The sequence below is a fragment of the Arabidopsis thaliana genome, chromosome 2, assembly GCF_000001735.4.
Source record: "Arabidopsis thaliana chromosome 2, partial sequence".
NCBI lineage: Eukaryota > Viridiplantae > Streptophyta > Magnoliopsida > Brassicales > Brassicaceae > Arabidopsis > Arabidopsis thaliana.
The window spans coordinates 3,417,968-3,438,502 of record NC_003071.7 but is presented as its reverse complement, the minus strand read 5'-3'; the positions used below and the strand labels follow the sequence as shown (position 1 = coordinate 3,438,502).

The 20,535-nt window shown below is 46.0% G+C and overlaps 4 protein-coding genes, 1 non-coding gene and 2 pseudogenes across 7 annotated transcripts; 3 read left to right on the top strand and 4 right to left on the bottom strand.

Annotated features, from left to right (window-relative positions):
* Nucleotides 1-850: 850 nt before the first annotated feature.
* AT2G05315 lies at nucleotides 851-919 on the bottom strand. The gene has a single exon. It is a non-coding gene; the product is annotated as a tRNA-Phe (tRNA).
* Nucleotides 920-3,223: 2,304 nt separating this feature from the next.
* On the top strand, nucleotides 3,224-4,191 carry AT2G07721 (uncharacterized protein). Its single transcript, NM_126758.2, has 2 exons — nucleotides 3,224-3,646; nucleotides 3,761-4,191. Exons 1-2 carry the CDS (start codon nucleotides 3,509-3,511, stop codon nucleotides 4,019-4,021), a joined length of 399 nt encoding a protein of 132 aa, NP_178800.1. The 5' UTR covers nucleotides 3,224-3,508; the 3' UTR covers nucleotides 4,022-4,191.
* Nucleotides 4,192-4,846: 655 nt separating this feature from the next.
* AT2G07719 (Putative membrane lipoprotein) lies at nucleotides 4,847-6,366 on the top strand. Its single transcript, NM_126757.3, has one exon. It carries the CDS (start codon nucleotides 5,008-5,010, stop codon nucleotides 5,491-5,493), a length of 486 nt encoding a protein of 161 aa, NP_178799.1. The 5' UTR covers nucleotides 4,847-5,007; the 3' UTR covers nucleotides 5,494-6,366.
* Nucleotides 6,367-6,658: 292 nt separating this feature from the next.
* On the top strand, nucleotides 6,659-7,259 carry AT2G07648 (uncharacterized protein; the record flags this gene model as incomplete). Its single annotated transcript, NM_001335333.1, has 1 exon — nucleotides 6,659-7,259. Exon 1 carries the CDS (start codon nucleotides 7,122-7,124, stop codon nucleotides 7,257-7,259), a length of 138 nt encoding a protein of 45 aa, NP_001324408.1. The 5' UTR covers nucleotides 6,659-7,121.
* Nucleotides 7,260-7,510: 251 nt separating this feature from the next.
* AT2G07809 lies at nucleotides 7,511-7,831 on the bottom strand (annotated as a pseudogene). Its single transcript has one exon.
* A 188-nt stretch (nucleotides 7,832-8,019) lies between these two features.
* On the bottom strand, nucleotides 8,020-13,818 carry AT2G07718 (Cytochrome b/b6 protein). The gene has a single exon (NM_001335350.1). The coding sequence runs from the start codon at nucleotides 12,238-12,240 to the stop codon at nucleotides 11,299-11,301; it is 942 nt and encodes a 313-aa protein (NP_001318208.1). The 5' UTR covers nucleotides 12,241-13,818; the 3' UTR covers nucleotides 8,020-11,298.
* AT2G07717 lies at nucleotides 12,362-20,274 on the bottom strand (annotated as a pseudogene). Its single transcript has 4 exons — nucleotides 19,846-20,274; nucleotides 17,895-18,411; nucleotides 14,393-14,813; nucleotides 12,362-12,448 (listed from the first exon to the last, which is right to left on the bottom strand).
* Between the last annotated feature and the right edge of the window lie 261 nt (nucleotides 20,275-20,535).

Sequence of the window (20,535 nt, the reverse complement as noted above, 5' to 3'; positions counted from 1 at the left end):
GTCCAACTACTAAATCTATAGAGATGCCTTCCCAAGATCTCTTCGGTACGGGTATGGATACACTCCTCTTGCCACTTTTTTCTTCCTGACAAAGACGAAACGCACCCTAAGAGCTCTATCTTGCATTAGGGAGTCGGGGTTCTCCTACACCACCCTACTTTTTGTTCATAGGGGGTCTCCAACCATGCGGAAAGCCACACAATCGCAACAGGCACGATGTTCTCACAACCCGGAGTAGAGTTATATGGATTTCATTATTTATGACTGACATTCCTTGCTTGTTGGACAGGAACTCTTTGATTCAAGATCCCCTTCTACTACTGGCCAGTAAGATAAGGGACTATCTAGTTTGATCATTTACGAATTGCGTAGATAATCCTCAAGTGATAGAAAGGTTAGAAGACAGAGAATTCGTGGTTGAGCTCCCAGGCAAGCAAGCTATTGATGATGGCTTCTGTGCTACTCGAGTAACTTGTGCTGAGGTGGCTGTGACTCAAAAGGTTTATGTATTATTTTCCCAAAAGAAATGAAATTTACGTGATGCGGGAACCTACTTTCCCTAGATCCGGATTGTTAATATCGAAACGGAGAATTCGTTACCTTCCGTTATTGCTTACTTTGCTAGCTAGGTATTTCCTATTTTGAGACTCCTTACTGAAGTAAAGGAAAAGGCACTTCCAAAGAGCTGACACAAAAAGGATTTCAAGTCCCTGGCTTTGCTCTAAGGATTTCAAGTCCTTTGCTCTAACCGGCTAAGCATCATCGGCTTGGTCAGCCTTTACCTAACCAACTACCTAATACTACGCAGGCTCATCAAACAACTAAGGATGAGGAACTTGTGCCAGAGCTAGAAGTGAGTCCGGATTCGAACCGCAGACAGAAGGATTTTCAGTCCCTCGCTCTACCAGAGCTACTACCTGTCCTCACTTGATGATCTAAAAACGATCTTTCTTCTCTTATGAAATTGATAGTTTGTGAGATCGATGCAATAACTCGACTGTAAGGTCCACCAGGTCCGTAGGAGAGTCAGTCTTTCTCTAAGCAAGCTGTTTTCTGGCCTATACGGAAAGAGTTTTCAAAGAGGAACCCAGCTCTTCTCCCCTCTCAGCGGAGAAGGAGGAACCAAGCTTCTCCCCTAAAGGAGAAGGGAGGAACCCCTTTCCTTCCGTCAGTCTCCAATTTTCGTTAGTTCTCTCTCTTAACAGAGCGGAATTCTCCCAGGTTTCAGTCTCTTTCGCTTACTGACGAACGGAGCACTCGCATGTCTTTAATACTAAATATATCCCTATTCACCACATAGGAACCGGCCGGAGCTTGACTAATTACGAATCATGAAATGTTGACCGAACAGTAAGCCATTTACCTGGATCCCATTTACCCGATGCTGCAACCAGGACTTTATTATTGACTGGACTCTCCTATACTCGGAATTGCAGGTGGAGTTTCAATTCTCTCGTGTAGAGCTATTACCAATATATCGATCCTTCTGATGTTCACAGTTTGACTTGTGGTTAGACTCTTCCTCTCAAGAGTTCAACTGCTTTGTCCCTTCCGAAAGTGGTTTACATGGGGCTGGTAGGTCTCTGGTTGTGACCCCCGGAGGAACCCTGGCTCTAAATAGCAAGACTCGGTTTTGTTCCGTTTGATTTCTAGTTGGGAAAGCATAAGTAGCTGCAACACATAAGATTCTATTTCACCAGTGCCCGGGGCGAGTAGTTCCCGTTGCAACAAAGTAAGTCGTTTTTGCCACTTCTAAGGTTTATTCTAGACTCGATCTCTTCCTGTAGCTCATGAACTCTCATTCAGAAAGATTTATATCATACAGCAGTGAGCCTTTTTGATCCCAAATACATATAGCACGACCGGGTTGGTTCTTCTTTTGTAAATCGTGTCAATAAATAAGGGTGAAGAATCTCCTGTTGCGTGATATCAGATATCACATGGAGGAAGACAGCTGTGGCGCCCACCTGCGCTGGTCCGCGTCTGACTACTGTTCCCTAACTTACATTCCATTCTCAGGATTTGCTTTCCCTTACAAAACTATCATAAAACTGTACAAGCATAAATAGTGAAAGATCTCCTTCGGACCCTCACCTCAATAGTTATCTTACTAGCCCACGGAACTCATCATATCAGAGTAAGTAAGTAAGTTACCTCAAAAGAGAGTAATGCTTATAGGAGGTCTATCTCCCTTCTGTCATGCCCTTCCCTTTTTGCTTTTTTAGTAAGAGCTGCCTCCTCCTTGCTGCTCGCGCTAAAGCAATTGTAGCAGCTACAGTAGGAGAAGAATGCCGACGGCTTTCGTTGTTTATCCAGTAGTTGAACTTTCGGAATAGAATAGGCTCAATGACTTTGCCTGCTTTCTTGCTTGCCCCGCTCTCCTTAGAAGCGTTGGTTGAACCGCTGGACTCTATCTCCGTTGATTACTATTGGATGGAGCTATAGAAGCTATTTTACCTACGTGAACACTTAAGCTAGAAAGAAAGTAGTATTTCTCATTATATAGAAAAGCCTTGAACCGGGTAACCCGTCATGGGAAACTTGGCCGAAGAACACCTCTCACAGAGTCATCGGTATCCCTGATAAAAAGAATCAAACGTCGAATGGTCCGAATGAATGCTACATCAGGAGCCGAGTTTACTTCACTCCCGGTGACCCGCCGTCGTAATAGCACTGTGGGCGGAAGTTACTATGTGATCACGGCTTCCGACACTGCATTCATCCAGACAAGCCCTTTTAGATAGGGCTTTTCGAGTAGAGAAAGGTGGAAACTCTTTTCATAGAGAACCCCTTCTGGACCAAAGATGGGCATCCCAATCACTTTTGTCACAACCAACTCTTGGCAAATTGTGTTCATAATATATTCAATAATGGTCTCGAGCTCATCTGTAAATCATGGCATGGGTAGAGAAGAATGGCTAGCTATCCTTGAGTGACACATCGCAATGATTGTATCGAAGACGGGCGGAGGAACCCCTTACTTTACTATATTATATGTCACCATCCAATCTTGGTTATATTATGTCAATTCTGCCTCATCGTGAATGAAACGTTTTCTTTGAGTCACCCATTCTGGACGACGAGAGGAATGGTGAAATATACTTTTTAATGGGTAAAATAAATCTCTGCTTCGTTGCCAATTACCGTCCTGCTACCAACCAAAAAGCCACTTTCGTATGAATCTATTCTAGTTCCTTACCTGGAAAAAAACCTATTGGATATCCCGACTTGACGATTGACTCTATTGGCTTATCAATTTCTCACGGGCTGGGGAAAAGCCAAACAGAAGGAAAAGGTACGGAGGAGGAACCCCTGGCATGAAGGCCGGAGATTAGAATAGAATGCTGACTTCTAGTTTTTAGCCGGGTAGGAGATCGGGGAAGTCTTAAAAGTGAGTGCATCAGTCTTATCCGATTACTTAATAGAAGTCAGTCAGTCTCATCTTTGAATTGCTGAGAGGACTTAGGAGAAGCTTATTCGTGACTATGAGCAAAGACCCGCGGTAGTGATGGCTACAAGTGGGCTACGAGACCAAGGTGGGGTTGCTAGACTGAGTCAGAGGAGAAAGAAGTGGAATCAACGGGAAGACTTCATTGCGAGAATCAATCATATGGAGGCTTGCAGACCTTCTTCCTATGGGAAGCAAGTAATGTATCGGGTAAGGCCGGTCTAGGTACATAATAGTTACATCATAAATGAGTGCTCTTCGTTGAATTCTGACTTTACGGGCAGTTAGAGGAAATACGTTTTCATTGCGTAGATCGAGGCCGTGATGCAAGAAGACAAGGACTCCTTGGAAGGAAAGAGATTACAAAAACTGGCGCTTGGCTGTCAGGCGCAACCTTTTGACTTGGTTTCCTTGTCGAGTAAATTCGTTCTTCCAGTTCTGCAAGACTGGTTATGTCGCAGAGCTGCAGTTTTCCTTTTTCTTGTTTTTCGCATAAAAGCTGTTGCTGTAATAGAAAGCGCATACAAGCTAGCACTGATAAGTAAGCCTGCTCACAATCGCATCTATTATTAAAGCTTTCTTTCATATAGAAATATCAGCTGTAACTATACTGGCTAGTTAGAAAAGCAATCCGGCACGTAAGCAAACAGTCCTTTCGACGCTTAAGCATATCAGCTCTTCTCACTATCTTTGTATCAGCTGTTCTATCATTCCTTACTGAAAGTCCGGAATAAAGAAAGCGGTTACTGGTGCTGTTACTACTCTTCCTAAAAGCCCTGTTGGCGCATATCGTGGGAATGAAAGCAGTTCCTAGTAATTCCTTACTTCGACGACTGAAGGCTGTTGTCGATGTTGAAGTTACTGTCGCAACATCCGCTGCTGATCTATATTCAAAAAGATTGTGTACTAATAGAAGCTGTTCCTGAATCTAGCTTAGTCGCATTTCTCTATCCGCATGTCGTCCAGTGGGAGTGGGAAATTCCTGACTTCAAACCCCTGCCTCTGAGGCTAATGCCCTAACTAGTTGAACAGCTTAAAAGACCGCCAGGAGCTCTAGTTGGAAAGGACTTGCTTATTTGCTCTCCTAATTTGGAAAGACGAAAATATGTGGTTTGGTTGGTTGTTGACCAACGGAAAGCATGGGACAGTTTTATATTGAATAATCAAAATTGTTTGGGCCGAGTTAAGTAAAGACTGGCTTTACTTAACTCTACCTATAAAGATCTCTCACTGCACACTTTCTATAGATCCGAGACTAAGGCCATATCTCCTAGGACTATTCGCCCTATGCCAACTTTCCACCCTTTTTTTAAGAGGGTTGGCTTTCGCCCAAGTAGGGTTGCTTGGCATTTTCTCCGGTGTTCTGGTCTTGGGGTTCCCCTCCCTTGTCGCCTTTTATTTTTTTACTGTTCTTTGGACTAGATAGAGAACTCGCGGAGTGGGGGTTCCTATTAGCTTCGCAGCTTTTAGGATACTCCGCGCTTTCATTCTGTCTAGGAAGAAGAGAATCCCCTGTAGCTCTACGAGGGGGAATTCTACCTCTCATTTTGCTTTGTCTCATGTTATATGGACTAAGGTTATACGCTTTTCAGGAGATCTCTTTCTTAGACCCCTGGCAACTAGCCGCTATATTCTCGGGATCGTGCGTTCTTTTTATTTCCCTGGAGAAACGCACGCTAACAGGATATATGCTGACCTTTATACTTTATTCGGTTCTCGCCCTTTTTGTATCCGTTTGGCTCTCGTCCGCGGCGGGCAAAGCGGGAATACCGATCGAAGGGATGGTCTTCCTTTTATTTCTGATCGGTGGGATTTGTTTTATATGTCTTATACAAAAGATATTTCAACTCACTCCCAATACAGTACAGGCCCTGATTCCTATCCTCTTCAGTGCACTCTTCTTCTTTTTAGAAGAACTTCCTGCGCTGGAGGGTCTACCTCTCTTGAAATGGCTAAAAGGTCTAGACTTGCTTTTACTACTTGTGGGTCTCCTGCTCTTAATTTTTAATGAGAATCGACAGGGAGGAGATGGCGAAGGGTCATAATAGAATTAAGAGTTTCGATGCCGATTGAGCTGAGCCCGAATAAAATGACAGTGGGCTCCCAGATTACTTAGCACACTAAACCACAAGAGTGCTCCAGGAACTGGGCAAAAAGACCTAGAACTACGGACGTGTCTGATGCTTTCTTCCTTGTCCTTGAAAAGAGGAAGATTGCTACGTAGGCTGTTGCTGGAGAAGAACGTATCAGCAACTCGACGAAAAAATGGTAAAAAGGGGAAAGGACAGTATTCGATGGATCAGCCAACCATGAAAACTTTCCTTCTCCGCAAGCTCTCATCTACCTTTCTGAATAGGGCATCTCGACTAGTCTTGGAACCGGCTTCTCTTATGATATAGATGGTTGAGAGATACGAGACTATGATGAACCGGAATAAAAGATAATGCGATCGGACAAATAATACAGGCCAAGAACCACACCCCAAAGTCAGGCCCCTGCGAGGTAAGGGCTCCAGAGGAAGAGAGGGAAGATCGGAATTCCATCACGCATACAATAATAGGCTCCAATCTCACCTACCCGAGGTTTCATCCTTACACTTACATGCCCCTTTTCCTCCTCATCAAATGAGAAGTCCAGGCTACAAGCCAAGGTCCGACTTGGAAGGGGCCGACCTTTATCGCAAGCACTTGAGATTCTCCTACCATAGCAGTCATATCAGTACGATGGAGAACGGGAAGCGACAAGGTAAGAAATATAGACGGGAGGAGCGGATCAAGCAGTCCCCCGAGTGAGGAACAAGCCACTCCTAGCCCGCGTTTTGCTACTGGGATTGGAACAAGATAGAGGCCTGCCCTAAGGAATAAGATAACGGATACTGTAAGCTTACTTATCCGAGTTCACCGACTCAACTGCTATACTAGCTATATGCCTTTACTCGCTAAAGCTGCTAAAGTGAATGCCCGACGTGAATAAAACGGCTATGCAATCAGCTTTTTCAACTCTTTCTTTTTTTAAAGAGCCGTGGTTTTTTAATGAATCAGTAAAGAAAGACCCATTTTTGGGTCCTCGAAAAGGCTAATTTCGTATAGTATCTGATCTTATTTTAGAGAGCCGAAAAGCCTTCAAAAGTTGCAATACCCCGTCTTTTTTTGATGAACTTCGGTGGCAACCTTGCTTCAAAGGCGTTACTAGCTATATGCTTAACATTATCACATCGGAAGCACTAGAGAGACTTCGACAAAGTCAAATCACCAGGAAGTTCCCGTCCCACAAACAGCGTTGTGTACATTTCCTGTTAGGGGGAGACTTCTCCAATCCTACTTTGAGAAGCACCGTTCCTTCCCCTAAAGAGTGAGGAACCATCCTATTTGGCCAAGCTCTTTACAGCAAGCCAAGGGCAAAGCTCCACCAGTTGTGAGTCATAAGTCGAGCAAGCAAGAACGGAAACGCAGCAAACTAGGTCAAAGGAATTCCTCGAACCTTAGGCGGAGCCCATGTTTCCCCCGATGCATACAAGTCTGAATCCCAAACATCTATCTGTTAGTCATTGGCTGGCAAGAAGAGGACCCCTTGGCTGCTGACAAGTGTTGGCAAGTGCTGCTAGCGGTTCCGCAGCTCTCCTTCGTTACTTTATTTAGAACTCCTGTTGTTGAAGAGAGAGCATTCACCGAAAATGGAAGATTCTATTCTTGCTGGTAGCATGCCAGTTGTGAGTGAGAAATTTGATGTATTGGCTTACCTTTCCCTACAAATCTTACCTCTCCAGAGGCCATTTACCTTCTTTCTCTTTGTGTTGGAAGTATGCGGATAGAAGGCTAAGAAGATAAGACTGAGCTCTCACTCAGAATAAGTAAAAGCAGCAAGAATACTAGGAAGACAAGAAGTGGTCTAACAAGCCTGACACGAAGAATAAGCCAGAGGTGAATCCCTCACTACAAGATAAACTGATGACTCAGCTACTACGCAAGGAGAGAGGTCGAGAGAAGATATCTCAACAGAGAAAGCGTTTTCTAGGAAGGAATATAAACTGGTAAACCTTCTGATCTCTCTTCGATCAGAAAGTCAGTTCACTGAGTAAGCTATGTCAGATCTGGTTATGCTAGCAACCACCAAGAATGCATAGAGATGAGGAGCAAAGTGGAACTTAGCAGACAAAGAGGACCCAGAATATGGGGAAGAGAGGGCAATGAAGAAGGGCTGGCTGTAGTATGTTAATCGAGTTCCGCTCCTGGGGTCTAGTAAAAGTACTAGTTGTTTATCGGGGTACTGCTTTGGATACAGAGAAGTCGTATGTTCTGTTAACGGAGGAAGGAAGAGAAGCTTGTATGCAGTGGTACTAGTTAGTTGCTCCGCGCATTTCCCATTAATGAAGCAGGGAGTCATTCTCAACCAATATACCGATTCAAGCCCCGTTTCGTCTATGAAAGGAAGTAAGGATCCTCGGCTGAGTGAGTACTGGCAGCTTTCTCCTCTTTCTTTTCGCTGTCGGAGGAGTTAGCTTAAACTATAGCAGCTTTCTCTTCTTTCTTTGGATTTCTCCTCTTTCACATCTTCACCCAAGCAAAGGCTAGCTTTCTCTTCTTTGCCATCCGCTTACCCGTTAGCTTTCTCTTCTTTACCAAGGAACAAAGCCAACTGCCTGGCAAGGGAAGGTTATTTCGCAAGGGAAGGTTCTTTATTGACTGGAGAGGGACTATCAAGCTGGAGAGGTTGACTATCAAAGGTCTTCGTATCGGATGGGTGATCAGATACTTTCTTGGTTGGCTACCTTGTTCGGAAGAAGATCGATGCATCAAACCACATCATTGGCTTGGTTGGATCATTGGCTTGGTTGGCTTACCTCGGGTATCCTGACTTCTTTTTAACGGCTTCTTGGCTGGGATAGATTGCTAGACTGACTTCCATGTGTGTTTCACTTGCTGGTGCCCTCTCCTTTCTGTTGTTTGCCTTCCTTCTCCTCGCAGGGAGACTCTTGCATACATTGAGAGAGGCTAAGGGATAGAGGATGTAGGTTGCCTTAGTGATCGCTATCGAAGTTGGTAGGGGTTAGAGGAGGATGGATAAGACCAATATGGTCAAGGAACGATTCCCGATCAATAACATGCTTCAGCAGAGATAGAGATCAATAGCAATGCCGAGCTAAACGGAAAGATGGATTAGAAGGACGATAGCGTCAACTAAGTGAATACCTGACTCTCCTTCCGTCAACGCTGCCCACTCGACTATAAGTAAAGGTGAAGACCCCCTGGACTCTAGAGCTACCGGTCCTCTTGCTTTCTCTGTACGCTATGGCAAGGCTCTTCGAGACCTGAGTCGTAGGTCTGCTTTGCAAGTCTGAGATTCCATCTTCTCATGCTACCTGAAGAAAGGAGGGATTCATCAGCGTAGGCAGGCCCAGAAGTATCGATTGAATAACTTACTAGCAATTGAATCTCTCTATTCAACAGTGAAGAGTTCTTATCCCTAACCTGGAATCAAAGCAGAGGAGTGTGCTTTCGGGCTCTTAAGTACGATACGGAAAGTTTCTGGTCGGCAAAGCAGAGAGAGACGGAGTGAACGAGCTATCTCTTTCCTATAGAGAGACCGCTGTTGCAAGTCCAATAGCAGAGAGAAGCAGCTCCTATGACTCGACCCCCGTCTCATTCCGGGAAGTAGAGTAGGCCGAATTCGAGGTGTTCTTGGAAAAGGGATGCTGATCAACTGACAGAAGAGAAGAAGACTCTTCCGATTGAGGAAATGAAGGAGCAATCATAGATGGAGGATTTCACTGATATCGAAGGATTCAATTGATTCAGATTGATGATTTCACTTTACCGGGAGATATAGATTGAAGCAGCGGTGGGAGTCATTCCGATAGATAGGAACATAGATAGACGAATCATAGAGAGGCACCCACCCTCACCCTCTCGTCCGAGTGTTCAGGGGAGGGCACGACTGGGCTGCTAACGGTCACACCAATGCTCTTTGTTCGGCTTCTAAACCATAATCTGTTGAATCTCCTCATCCGTAGGGAAGGAAGGCCAACTCGAGTGTTCTGACATTGGTCCTCGATCAGCTCCTTCAGGGGTAAGCGAGGAGATCTCTGATTTGACCTTTCGATCACCTTATCTTTCTTGGCTGAGACTCAATCCCAATTCGCAAAGCAACACAGAGAAAGAATTCCACTTTGAAGTGGCAGGAAAGAGCGGTAGCTACGGGATAATACGCTGTTGGAGAGAGCACAGAGCTTTATCCGAATCTCTGCAGCTAAGGGCTAGATCCTGGCGTACGTAGTAGTGAAGTGAACGGCAAGGGCTCCGGGTCAGATGGTGAAGGCTATGTTGAAGCTATTCTCCTGGGTCTCAAGGCTGCTCATTTCTTCAATGGAGAAGAAGAACCTCGCTACCCACACCATAGAAATGATTAACTGTAGGAGAGACTAGTTCATCGCTTACATCCGAGTCAGCCGGTGAAGCCAAAGCAGATGTCTAGCCGGAGAGAAGAGGAGGGTAAGGATTCGGTGGTGGAGAAGGAGAGGCAACAGTCAACTAGAAATCCCTTGCAAGATGTATCGAGAGGAACCCCGGTGTAGGCTAGAAGCTTCATCGAGATAGGAGCGATACTACGAATAAGGTATATGGGGCAGAGTGCCGGACTTACCGAGAAGTTCACTTCAGTAACGGGAAGCCTTCCATTCTTCTTGTTGCCACTCTCTTTTGTTGCTTTGTTTTCCTCACTCTTTTTCTTTCAGCAAGACGAAGCCAAAAGACATAGAGTTCAGCCAGTTCGCTTCGTTGACTAAAGGAGGCTGCAGACCGACAGCATCGGCATCTTGACCTTGCTCGCCGGGAGTTTGTCCTGCCTCTGCAGGATCAAAAGAAGCGAAAGCGATAACTCGACTGAAAAGGAACGAAGTACTCGACTTAAAGGATAGGAGGCAAGGAGAGGCAGTCACAGCAGCCAAGGCAGCTTTGGTTGTTTAGCATCAATCCCTTGACGACGTGTGTACGTACGAAAGAGGGAAACAATAAGAGGAAGAAGAGGGAACTATCGGTAGTCCAGGCATGGGAAGATGGAACAACTGCCCCATTTCCCTTGGACCCATAGAAGGTAGAACGACTCTAATATAAGCTGAACAACGAAGATCTCCCTGTCAGCTGGCATGGCATATACGAAAGGAAGGGAGAAAGCCGAGGTCTGAACAACAACACCATCAAGCACCATATTCCCATCCAACAAACATATTCTGAAACCCTGACTATCTACTCAAGTCGAGGAGGGAAAAGGTCAGTCAGAACATCATAAGATTTCAATCCAAGAACCTCAGCCTGAAGTACAGACCCATGCACTATATCAGTCGAAAGCCAAGTCAGTCATTCTAGCCCGAGAGGAACTATAGCTGCTTCTTCATTAAGCGCCTCGAACTATGAAATCACATAAGAAAAAAGTGCATAAATTGATTATGAAGATTGAGACGAAGGTTCCCGCGGTTCAGAATGAGCTTCTGCGCCGGAAGTCCCCGAATCTTACTCAGTGGGCATCATAAAGAGCTCTAAAGGGGAGGAGAAGCTAGCGAATGAGTCAAGCCTGAAAAGAAAGTCGAACCGCGAAGGCAAGTATCCTCGCCCCCGCGATGGGAACTTTCAATAAAGCACAGTCGAGTGCTTTACCTACCAGAGGTATCTATAGAATGAAAGAATCATTTTATGCTTCCTTGGCCATGTACAACATGGATTAGCATTATGTCATTCCTACAATTCCTACAAGTGATCCACCTTCCAGTATTTGAAGGAGAGGACCTATACCTAGCAAAATAATGAGTCAAGCCTGAAAAGAAAGTCGAGACCTAACAAAAAACCTGAAATGGCAGGTTAGTTGTCGGAATCGCTTTTTATATTTATATTGTAGTCAGCCAGCGTTTCCAGTAGCTCCATCCAAAACTTGTTTCCGGTTTTTCCTAAACACGAGTAAAGGTAGTAGAACCGTTTCCTACGCCGATCTATATCGATCGTTTCATGTTCAGTCATCACAACATTTATTGCTCGTTCTATATCCCGTTCATCCGGAATATGGTAACCTCTTTCTAGCAATAAAGACTGGGTCTTTAATATCGTTTTTTCTTTCACTTTATCGCATTTCAAGCTTAGGCGCTCAACCTCTAAAAAAATGGGATCTTGGCTTTGGTCGTTTAGGTTCAAGTGAAGGTTTGTGGAACTTCCCGACGCGTGCCGGTGGGTTTCCTGTACTCCGGGCGCGGAGGAAAAGTAGGAATCACCCCTCCGCTGATCGTGATAGTCCGGGTCTGAAGTTTGATAAGAAGAGAGAAAAAAATCCCCTGAGGGGTTGGGCGGCGTATTAGAACCCCCTCCCAATCCCCCGGAAAAACCGGGGACGAATTGAGAAAGGGCACGACTCAGGTCGTCCATAAAGAGATAGCCGCCCAGATCAAGTACCAATTTGGTAAGAACCAGCAAAAGCAGAAAGTGAGAAATCAAAAAAAGAAGGAGTTGGCATTTTGTTGCCAGGTGCTTTATAATAGGAAGCCTACAAAAGTAATGGAAAAGTTGATTGATAGAAAAAAAGATAGGGATGGGAAACAAAACGGAATGTACCAGATTTTTAGCACGTGCAACCATCAAACCAGAGACCAAAGCAGGGCTCGACAAAACAGAAAGTATCATGGTACCAGCTAACGGACCGAACCCCCACCAATAACTAAGATTGCTCGGGGTTGGATAATCTACTAAATGCTGATTAAGTGTGGAGGATATAGGTTGTTTAAGAAGAGAGAACCGTTGGTTCCTTATAGTCATTTCTCTTTCCTATCGTGACAACTCTTGTTCACCCACCTTTTTTTTGCGTTCTAGGGCCCTAAAATATCCTCAAATACACATTAAGATGTTGACCCGTTTTTCTTTTCTTTGCTGATTCCTCTCAATGAAATTTGCCATGTTGCACTAAGTTACTTACGGATGTATGCATGCAGTCCGGGAACACTTTGGGGTGAACACCCATCCGAACGAGTAGAGTCAATAGTTCAGCATTTAGGCTGTAACATTTAGCAACAAAAAAAGTTTTTAACCCAACAAGTGCTCTCCGAACCAAGCTAGATAGTCTCCTATCACTAGGCTCACCAACCTACCTGGACTTTGATTCTTATTATTCCTACCGGATATCAAAACCATAAGGATTGTTTCCAGCCATGAGTTCCCATATGACATAAGCGCTATTGGGTGGGCCATTCCATCAAATCTTTGAGAAGGGGCCCAATCTCGTATTTGATGGTTGGCGTGGCGATAGACTTCGCTTCTACGACTGCCTCCCCAGCCGTTGCAAACACTGAGCGAGAACGGTAAAGGGCGCACAAACTATGTCGTTGCGCGGGGATGCGATTCACCAAGCTGGGACAAACTAAGCCGTCCGGGGTTGGTGGGGCGGATTAGGAATGCGAAGGCCTTTACTTCGAAAGGAGACCCGCCCACTATTACCACGAAAAAAGCCCTGCCCTTTTCCTTCGCTACTAGGAAAGTAAGCAACCTCTATTAGCGCCGGACCCTGAGTCGAATTGATCGTGTCATGTGCAACGTCCATCAATGATGGTTCATTAATGTCCATAGATTTAGACTCCTTCCCCCTTCCCTACTACGAAAAAGATCGAGAGGAGCCCGAACCAAACCAAGAACTAAAACGGAAGCCTTTCGATTCGCTCCCCATTCTCTCTTAAATAAAGCTCGCCCTCGAGCCCTGGGCAGGTCGGCCCCGGGTCTTTCTTTCCCTGTTGTTCTGTTCCTGCCACGAGAAAGACGCACGGAAGAGGTATGCCCAGCGCGCGGAGGATCTGTTAAGAGTGTCTCTTGTCTCGGTAGGGAACTGTACGATCTTTTCCCCTATTATATTGAATCAATAAAAAAAGAGGTCAGTGCTACGGGCCCCTATTGCTTGTTTTGTTTGATCCAATATTGACCGGGGACGAGCCCCGACTTCCATAGGTCCTGGGTTTTTGACCTCCCGTAGTGGGTCCTTGCTTTTTATAAAGCGGAGCGGGGCCAATTTCTCGTACTTGCTCCGTGTGCCCCCTTTCGTCGAGTGCCCACTGGACTGTTGGCCTACCAAGTACTTGCCTGCTGCTCCTGCCGCCCGCTTGACGGGCGGAGCACTCGTTATCCTTACGGTGGTTCTGTTCTGTTCTCTCTGCTGAGGCCCCTCCCATTGCTCTAGCCATAAGCTATGGCAGCTCCGGCTCGCAACCACGGGGGCCCGCCGGGGCCAGAGTGGGCTCAGCAGTCAGCCTTCATTCGAATGGAACTAGGGGGTCTTTCGCTTTTGCCGGATCTAGAGAGATACTACGAGTCCTCCGTCCCAGATTCCATCGCCGCGGCCATCTGGTTCACAGGTACTACCAAAAAGTCTCATGCTTACATTACTGTTATTGATGGTTTTATTATTTTAGACTACGAAGACCTCGGTCGTGCTTCTGGTTTCCATTCCCATTAGAATATTGATGATAAATCTCCTCGTGCTCTGCCATAAGAACTTGGAGTCCGTATCATGGTGAAGGTAAGGTAACGCTGTGATTCTTGCTCAAAAAACAGACCGAACGCGTTCGAGTTATTGGCTCGTCCGACCCGGCAGCATTCATGAGTCGCTCGTTCAACTGTCCCTCGGAGACAGGGTCGAGAAGTACCATGCATGGTTGCCCTCTGTCCTTTATTTCTCTCGGTCCCACCCAGAAAGAGACGGCTTAGCAAAAAAAAGTGAGCGCCCCTGCGCGAGCCTTTATTAGTAAAGTAAAGCTTTGGCTCCCTAAAGACTCAAAAAATGAATCAAAAAAAGGGGGACTTATGCAACGGGCTATGCCACCCAAACCAACTGAGGGAAGTCGCATCCGTCCCATCGCAAGCACCTACAATGTCATGATCACATAGGTTTACCCTTTTTCTTTGGTAGTTCAACGGACGGTCGCCCCTCCAACAAGAAAAGGTATAAATATGGAAACTTCTCTGCCATTTGAATCGGAGAATTTATGGAGGAAATCAGGTTTTAAATTTCCAGAAACCACACGATTATATAGCCAAAGGGAATAGGCCGCACCTAAAATCATCCCAAGCGCTGCTAATGTGGCTACTAAGCTATTTCTTTGGAAAGCTCCTACTAAGATGAGAAATTCCCCGATAAAGCTGCTAGTACCAGGTGAACTCATATTGGCCAAAGTAAAAGAAAAGAAAATGGTAGAGAGATTCGGCATGGTGCTCACTAAACCTCCGTAATATCTAACAAGTCGAGTCTTATGTCGGTCATATAAAACACCAACACATAGAAAAAGGGCTGAAGGAACCAGTCCATGACTTAACATCGGTAGAATGCTACCTCCAATTCCCTGTATGTTCGATAGAGCGAAAGATTTCTCCCGGAGTACGCCGATTACCCCCCGAACCGTACAAGATAGTTACCACCTATCATACGGCTTTCTAACATCACTTATTTTTCTGGTCGTTCCACTCTGTCGATCGATGGTAGTATAAGAGATCTGTAACCCCCCCCCGAAATTATTTACATAAGGGTTCCTGCTTCCTACCCATAGTTAGCATGTATCTCCCCGGGTCATATACTTGAGTATCACATCGTAGACCCCCGCCCAACTCTATCTTCCTTATCAGTGAACCGGAACTTAGTGCGTAGGTACTCTTCAATGCAGCGTGGACGAGACGACGTCACATACTACGATCACGTACAAAAGTCTTGCCCTTCAGCTCGGCAATATGGAACCTATCACTCCCGCCGTTCCTTTATGAGGTCTTATCGGGATAGGTAGGCCCAAGCCTTTCCTTTCCCACCGAGACCGAGCCGGTAGTTCCTCACGGCTGACAAATAAGAGTGACGGCCGTAAAAGAAGGGCACCGGCCCCATTCCCCCCCTCCCCCCATCCTCTTTCTTTCCTTCTCGAGAAAGAGAAAGAAGAGAAGAAAGGATTTCTTCTCTTCTTTCATGTGAGAACGGCCCTTTCTTGTATCGAAAAGTTTTTCGTGCTATACACCACGTTGAGAAAGTCCAACCTCCTATATGTACCGTACCTTTTTTTTTTTTTACCTCGAAAGGGGGTCCTCCTTATGATGCTACGGTCGGCTGTCCGAAGTGCAAGGGGTAAACTCGGACTCGGATGGGATAGGATTGTGCGTTCGGGCCCTTCGGGTGTCATATTTTGGCCGAGTTTACCGTACCCCCCGCCCTTATGTTAATGTTAGGCGACCGTAATCTTTTGTTACGTTCCACCGGCTGTTACGCCAGAAAGAAAAGGTTCCACACGAGCTCTCGTTCTGCGGCGTGGTGGCAGGACCAATAGGGGATTGGCTCCGGGATAGGGTCAAATCCGCAGGGGTCATGCAAATACATAGGCCCCTTCCCTTCTCTTTTGGATAAATGGGGTGCTTTCCGATCTACGGTCCCTCGGAACAAAGGGTTAGGCAGGTAGTATGGGCCCTCTGACTTCCAGCTATGTGCTTGTGCGGCTCCCGCGAAGCGAATGAAGGGAAGCTCTCTTCGAGCTTACGGGTGAGCTTACGTTTACTCTCTGCCTCTTTGATTGGTAGGCGGGCGGTCAAAGCCCCCCCTACTTAAGATTCCATTCATAAGGATAATTTTTTGTTGTCGTGACGCTTTGGTTAGGCCGACTTATAAAGCAAGTTCTAGCTTCTATAGCGGCCCTTCCACTTCCACTTTGTTGTAGTTTGTATTTTGACTGAATGAATATATCAAACCAAACAAAGGCGAGCAGTATAAGCCCTTCTCTAGTACTGGGAAAAGCAGCGAACTAAGGTTTTGAACCCTTGCAACTATGATAGAAAGCCGTTTGCTTGTTGCCAAACCCCTTCGCAATCAAAGTAGGCCGCGACTCTTGTATTTTAGTCGGTCGGGGGAAGCTACCGCTTATACGACAGCTCCACTTCCTCGTCTTGCTTCTGGCAAAGCTTCTACTTTGCTTGCGCGAAAGTGCTTTTCGCTAGGTCAAAAAGCTTCCGTCAAAGCGAAAGAAAAGATCTAATCCAACAGAAATCCGCATATTGAGTGCAGCTGTGATATGCGGCTACAGCTAGGCGATCATATCAATGCCATAAAAGACTTTGATATGTATAGAGAGATCCCCTATATATACAGATAGAATAGATGTTTATGGACAGACATTCCATTGATTCTGAGTTTTGGGGCTGAAAAAGCTCGTCGATCCAAACAAATGAATCATTTATTCTGGTATCTCTGCGCCCCCCGCCCCGAAACTGACCCACAGCACAGCGCCCATTCGCTTTGCGCGCGGGAAGGCAACGAAGTGAAGTTCATGAGACCGCGGCGGAGTGGAGCAGCCGCGACACTCTTTTTCCTTAGCTGGATCTCGCTGGTGCCACCTAAACGGTAAGTAGGCGGCGGATGTGTGACGTTTGGAGTTGTCGTTCGTGCACCTGTCCCCAATGGAAGAATGAGTGATCCGTTCCCCTGCAGATCATGGCCTTACCACTCGGTCCCCGATGGCCAGCGGGGGATTCCGGTATAGCAGCTCACGTTCGTTTGCGCCTTTCCGCAGGACTGGGCACATGTTAGCAGCTGTAGGAAGTATGGTTCCGAAAGTGACTTCGGTTCGCCAGTTCAGGCTCAACTCCTCGCTTTACGTTAGCGGACCTACGGCTCGAGCCGGGGCTCCGCGCTCTTTCTTTCTGTGTGGGACGATGCCGGGGAGAGAAGGGAATGCGTCGAGGCGGCGAACAACAACAAGACAACTACATTTTGGCTTTTCCCTCCATGAGATGAGCCCAGTGCATTGGACCGATGGATAAGAGAACTGAGCTGGCCCAAAAAGCGCTTGGGCGCTCTACGTACGATGTAGAAGACTCCATCAGATACATATCGATTTCTTTCTGATGGATAAATAATTTCTTTCTGATGGATCAAGAATAGATAGTTGTCTCATCAATAGATAGAAATAGGCTCAAAGACCTTATTATTGATTCCCTCTCTATTCTCTATCTATTTCTACTCTTTAGATCTATCAGAACAGATCAATCTATCAATCCGATTTGAAAATAGCACGTTCATCTCGCTTTTCGTTCATTTTCGCCACGCCAACATGGCCGCCATAATAAGAAGAAGCAGGCGAAGCAGCTAGAAGCGCTCGCTTCTAGCCCTTTGATTTTGATCTACGAATGAATTTGGGAAAGCCAACAGAAAGATTCGATTCAGACTTCGTGGAGCCGGTGCTGCTGTTGCCTGCGCGTAGAGCCGTCCCCCACTCCCGTCCCGGGGCGCTAAGGGACTGAAGGGAACAGACGGCAGTGTTTTGCTGACGCCTCGAATCAAGCTTTTGTTGCGACATGCTATGTTTTCTCCCCCATTGCTAGTAGGTTGATGGGTCGCACGCCCGACACACATGTTTTGGCCTTGTGTGTCCATAACTCAAAATAGGTGACCTAACGGCCGCCGCCCGACTAAACATACCAATAGTCACCAGATTCATATGGGCTACTGAGGAGTAAGCAATGATCTTCTTTAGATCGATCTGTCTTGAAGTGGTCAAGGAAGTATATATTATAGCAATCGCGCTTAAAGTATAAATGAAAGGAGTAGAACAAAGTGTCGCTTCGGGAAACATGGGTATTGAAAATCTTAAAAACCCGTGGGTTCCAAATTTTAAAGGAATTCCTGCCAAGATGACGGATCCTGCCGTAGGTGCCTCTACATGAGCTTCAGGTAACCAAATATGAACTGGTACCATAGGCACTTTGACGGCGAAAGAGGCGAAAGAAGCAATCCATAGAAAGATTTGGCGCCGCTCACTAAATTCTGTGGTTAATGATATTTGTAAATCGGTGGTTCCTGTTTGGAAAAGAATCAACAGAATAGCTAATAGCATAAAAAGAGATCCAAGTAAAGTATAAAGGAAAAACTGATATGCTGCCTTGATCTTTCTTTGTCTCGAACCCCATACTCCTATAATAATGGTAGAGTAAGGGGTGGCCCCAAAGCGGAATTGACCGGGGGTGCTTGGTCGAAGCTCCAGTAGGTAGCCACTCCCTTCTCAGGGAACCGTACGTGAGACTTCCGCATCATACGGCTCCGTCCCGAGCTTCCGTCGTCGGCCCTTGTCATTAGATCACTATCTATGCATGTATTTTTAGTCTGGACTCTCTAATCTTTTACTTTTCGGGTGGTGGCGAACTATGCAGCTTTCGTTGCGGGAGATGCCCCCGCCCGTAGGGCCCGGCCTGCTTCTCGCCCGAAAGAACCGCTCACTAGCTAGCCGGACTAGTGGGGCGCCCTATCTGGAGACATACTGAAAACCATACCTTTCGAACCGAACGCAACGCCCGTCTTCAAAATCTAAAGATAAATGGGCTTGTTAAGAAGAAAGATGGAGTTCGGCCTGTAGAGCACATGTAACGCACAGTCGGGTTGCTCACGCAGCGGATCTCTCTTTCTTATAGTACGACAGAAGGAGAGATGTGAAAGTAATAGCCCCTTACCTTATGGTATGGCCGCTACCCGACTTACGGCCTTTACGCTACTACTACTGTGATGTGAGCGGTTCTTTCGGGTTTGATCTTTCCCAATTATCCTGGCCGGAACTTGTACGCAGCACTTATACGGAGGTGCATGCATAAAGGTTTGGAACTATTTTTTTATTCTGAGAATCTGAAGGGCAGGACCCTATTCTTGAACCCTCTGCCGAGCTTAAACCTGCCCGCATTTCCTTTTGATTTGCCGGGGGCCAAAGAAATGTCTCCACCAGCTGTCAACAGTCTTTCTTCGGAATTCTACTGAACGGGTCGATCCTCTACTCCCCTTTGTTTTAGCAACTTATCCTAAGGTCTCCTCTCCTTTCAGTCGAGTGACAAAAGTACCTCGCCAAGACCTGGACGATTATCCCTAACCTCGGTAGCTTACGAGTTTACGTCCATCCCTGGTCGGGTACAGTTTCCTTTTTATTTCTCCCTTGTAGCCGTTACCTGAATTCGCGCAAGTGTGTCCACACCCCCCAAACAGACTTGACGAGGAATCCATTCTCGCGAACAAACACAACCCCTACACACACCTAGGAGCACCCCTTCCTGCATATCCATACAAGACCCGAGTAGGCGGGTCGAGGTCCTACGAGGTACCCACTATACTCGGAGTACCCTCCCAAAAGGAAAAAGATGTGTTTGTCAGGTTCGGTTCTTCTTAGTTGGATTGGGCGGGTTCGACCAGAAATGCTATGCTTACACACAAGACTACCCCTCTTCCCGAAAGCTTCGCGGGGACTACTTTACGACGACGGACGACCGCCCGTAGGGGGTTTACTGCACAAGGCCCCTGCAGAGGAAAAGCTTTCTCCCAGCGAATATAAGATACTCCGCTCCGCACAACATAGGGATTGGCACGCTTTCGGGAAAAACATAGAATAGTAGAAGATCTAGCATGCGGAACACGGCGATCATTAGAAATTCACGAATTAAAAATGCTGTAATATACTCTTTCCCATAACTTCTCATACCAGACCAACCCACTGAAATGCAAATAGGGATCAGAAATGTGGTCAATATCACGAAGAATAAAGAGATACCGTCTATACCCAAATAAAAATTGATGTTTTCATAAGGAAGCCATCGAAGGCTTTCCACAAATTGAGATTTGGCCGTAGAAGAGTCGAATTGTATCCGAGGAACAGGAGAATACAAAAAAGTAATAAGAGAGGCACACAGACCAATTAATCGTATCGGTCGTATTCTTGAATTTGGAATGAAAAGAAGAGTAATGCTTCCTAGCACAGGACACAGAATAAGACCACTTAGATTAGAATAGCATTCACAGAAATGTTCTAACATAGAGTAGAATCGAACATTGAAGAGATTTGTTGACAACAGTCAAAAGATGGGCGCTAAATTCCAATACAATAAGGGTCTATCAGTTCAAGTCAGCTGAACACCGTGATTTATGAGTGGGTAGGTGGGTTAGGCGCACCTCTCGCCCACTAAGAAGTAATGAGGCTAGTCTCCCCCTGGAAGTAGTGGTGCCCCCTTCCCGTGTATACGCCTTTATTTATATTCTTTCTATTTTTGCATTCTTTATCCGATGGATAATCTTTC

What these genes read in the sequence shown, in the direction of transcription:
- AT2G07721 (NM_126758.2), top strand. Translation starts at nt 3,509, where the DNA reads ATGGCTACAAGTGGGCTACGAGACCAAGGTGGGGTTGCTAGACTGAGT. An exon ending in CTTCTTCCTATGGGAAGCAA is followed by an intron (nt 3,647 to 3,760) that starts GTAATGTATCGG and finishes TTCATTGCGTAG; the next exon opens with ATCGAGGCCGTGATGCAAGA.
- AT2G07719 (NM_126757.3), top strand. Translation starts at nt 5,008, where the DNA reads ATGTTATATGGACTAAGGTTATACGCTTTTCAGGAGATCTCTTTCTTA.
- AT2G07718 (NM_001335350.1), bottom strand. Translation starts at nt 12,240, where the DNA reads ATGACTATAAGGAACCAACGGTTCTCTCTTCTTAAACAACCTATATCC.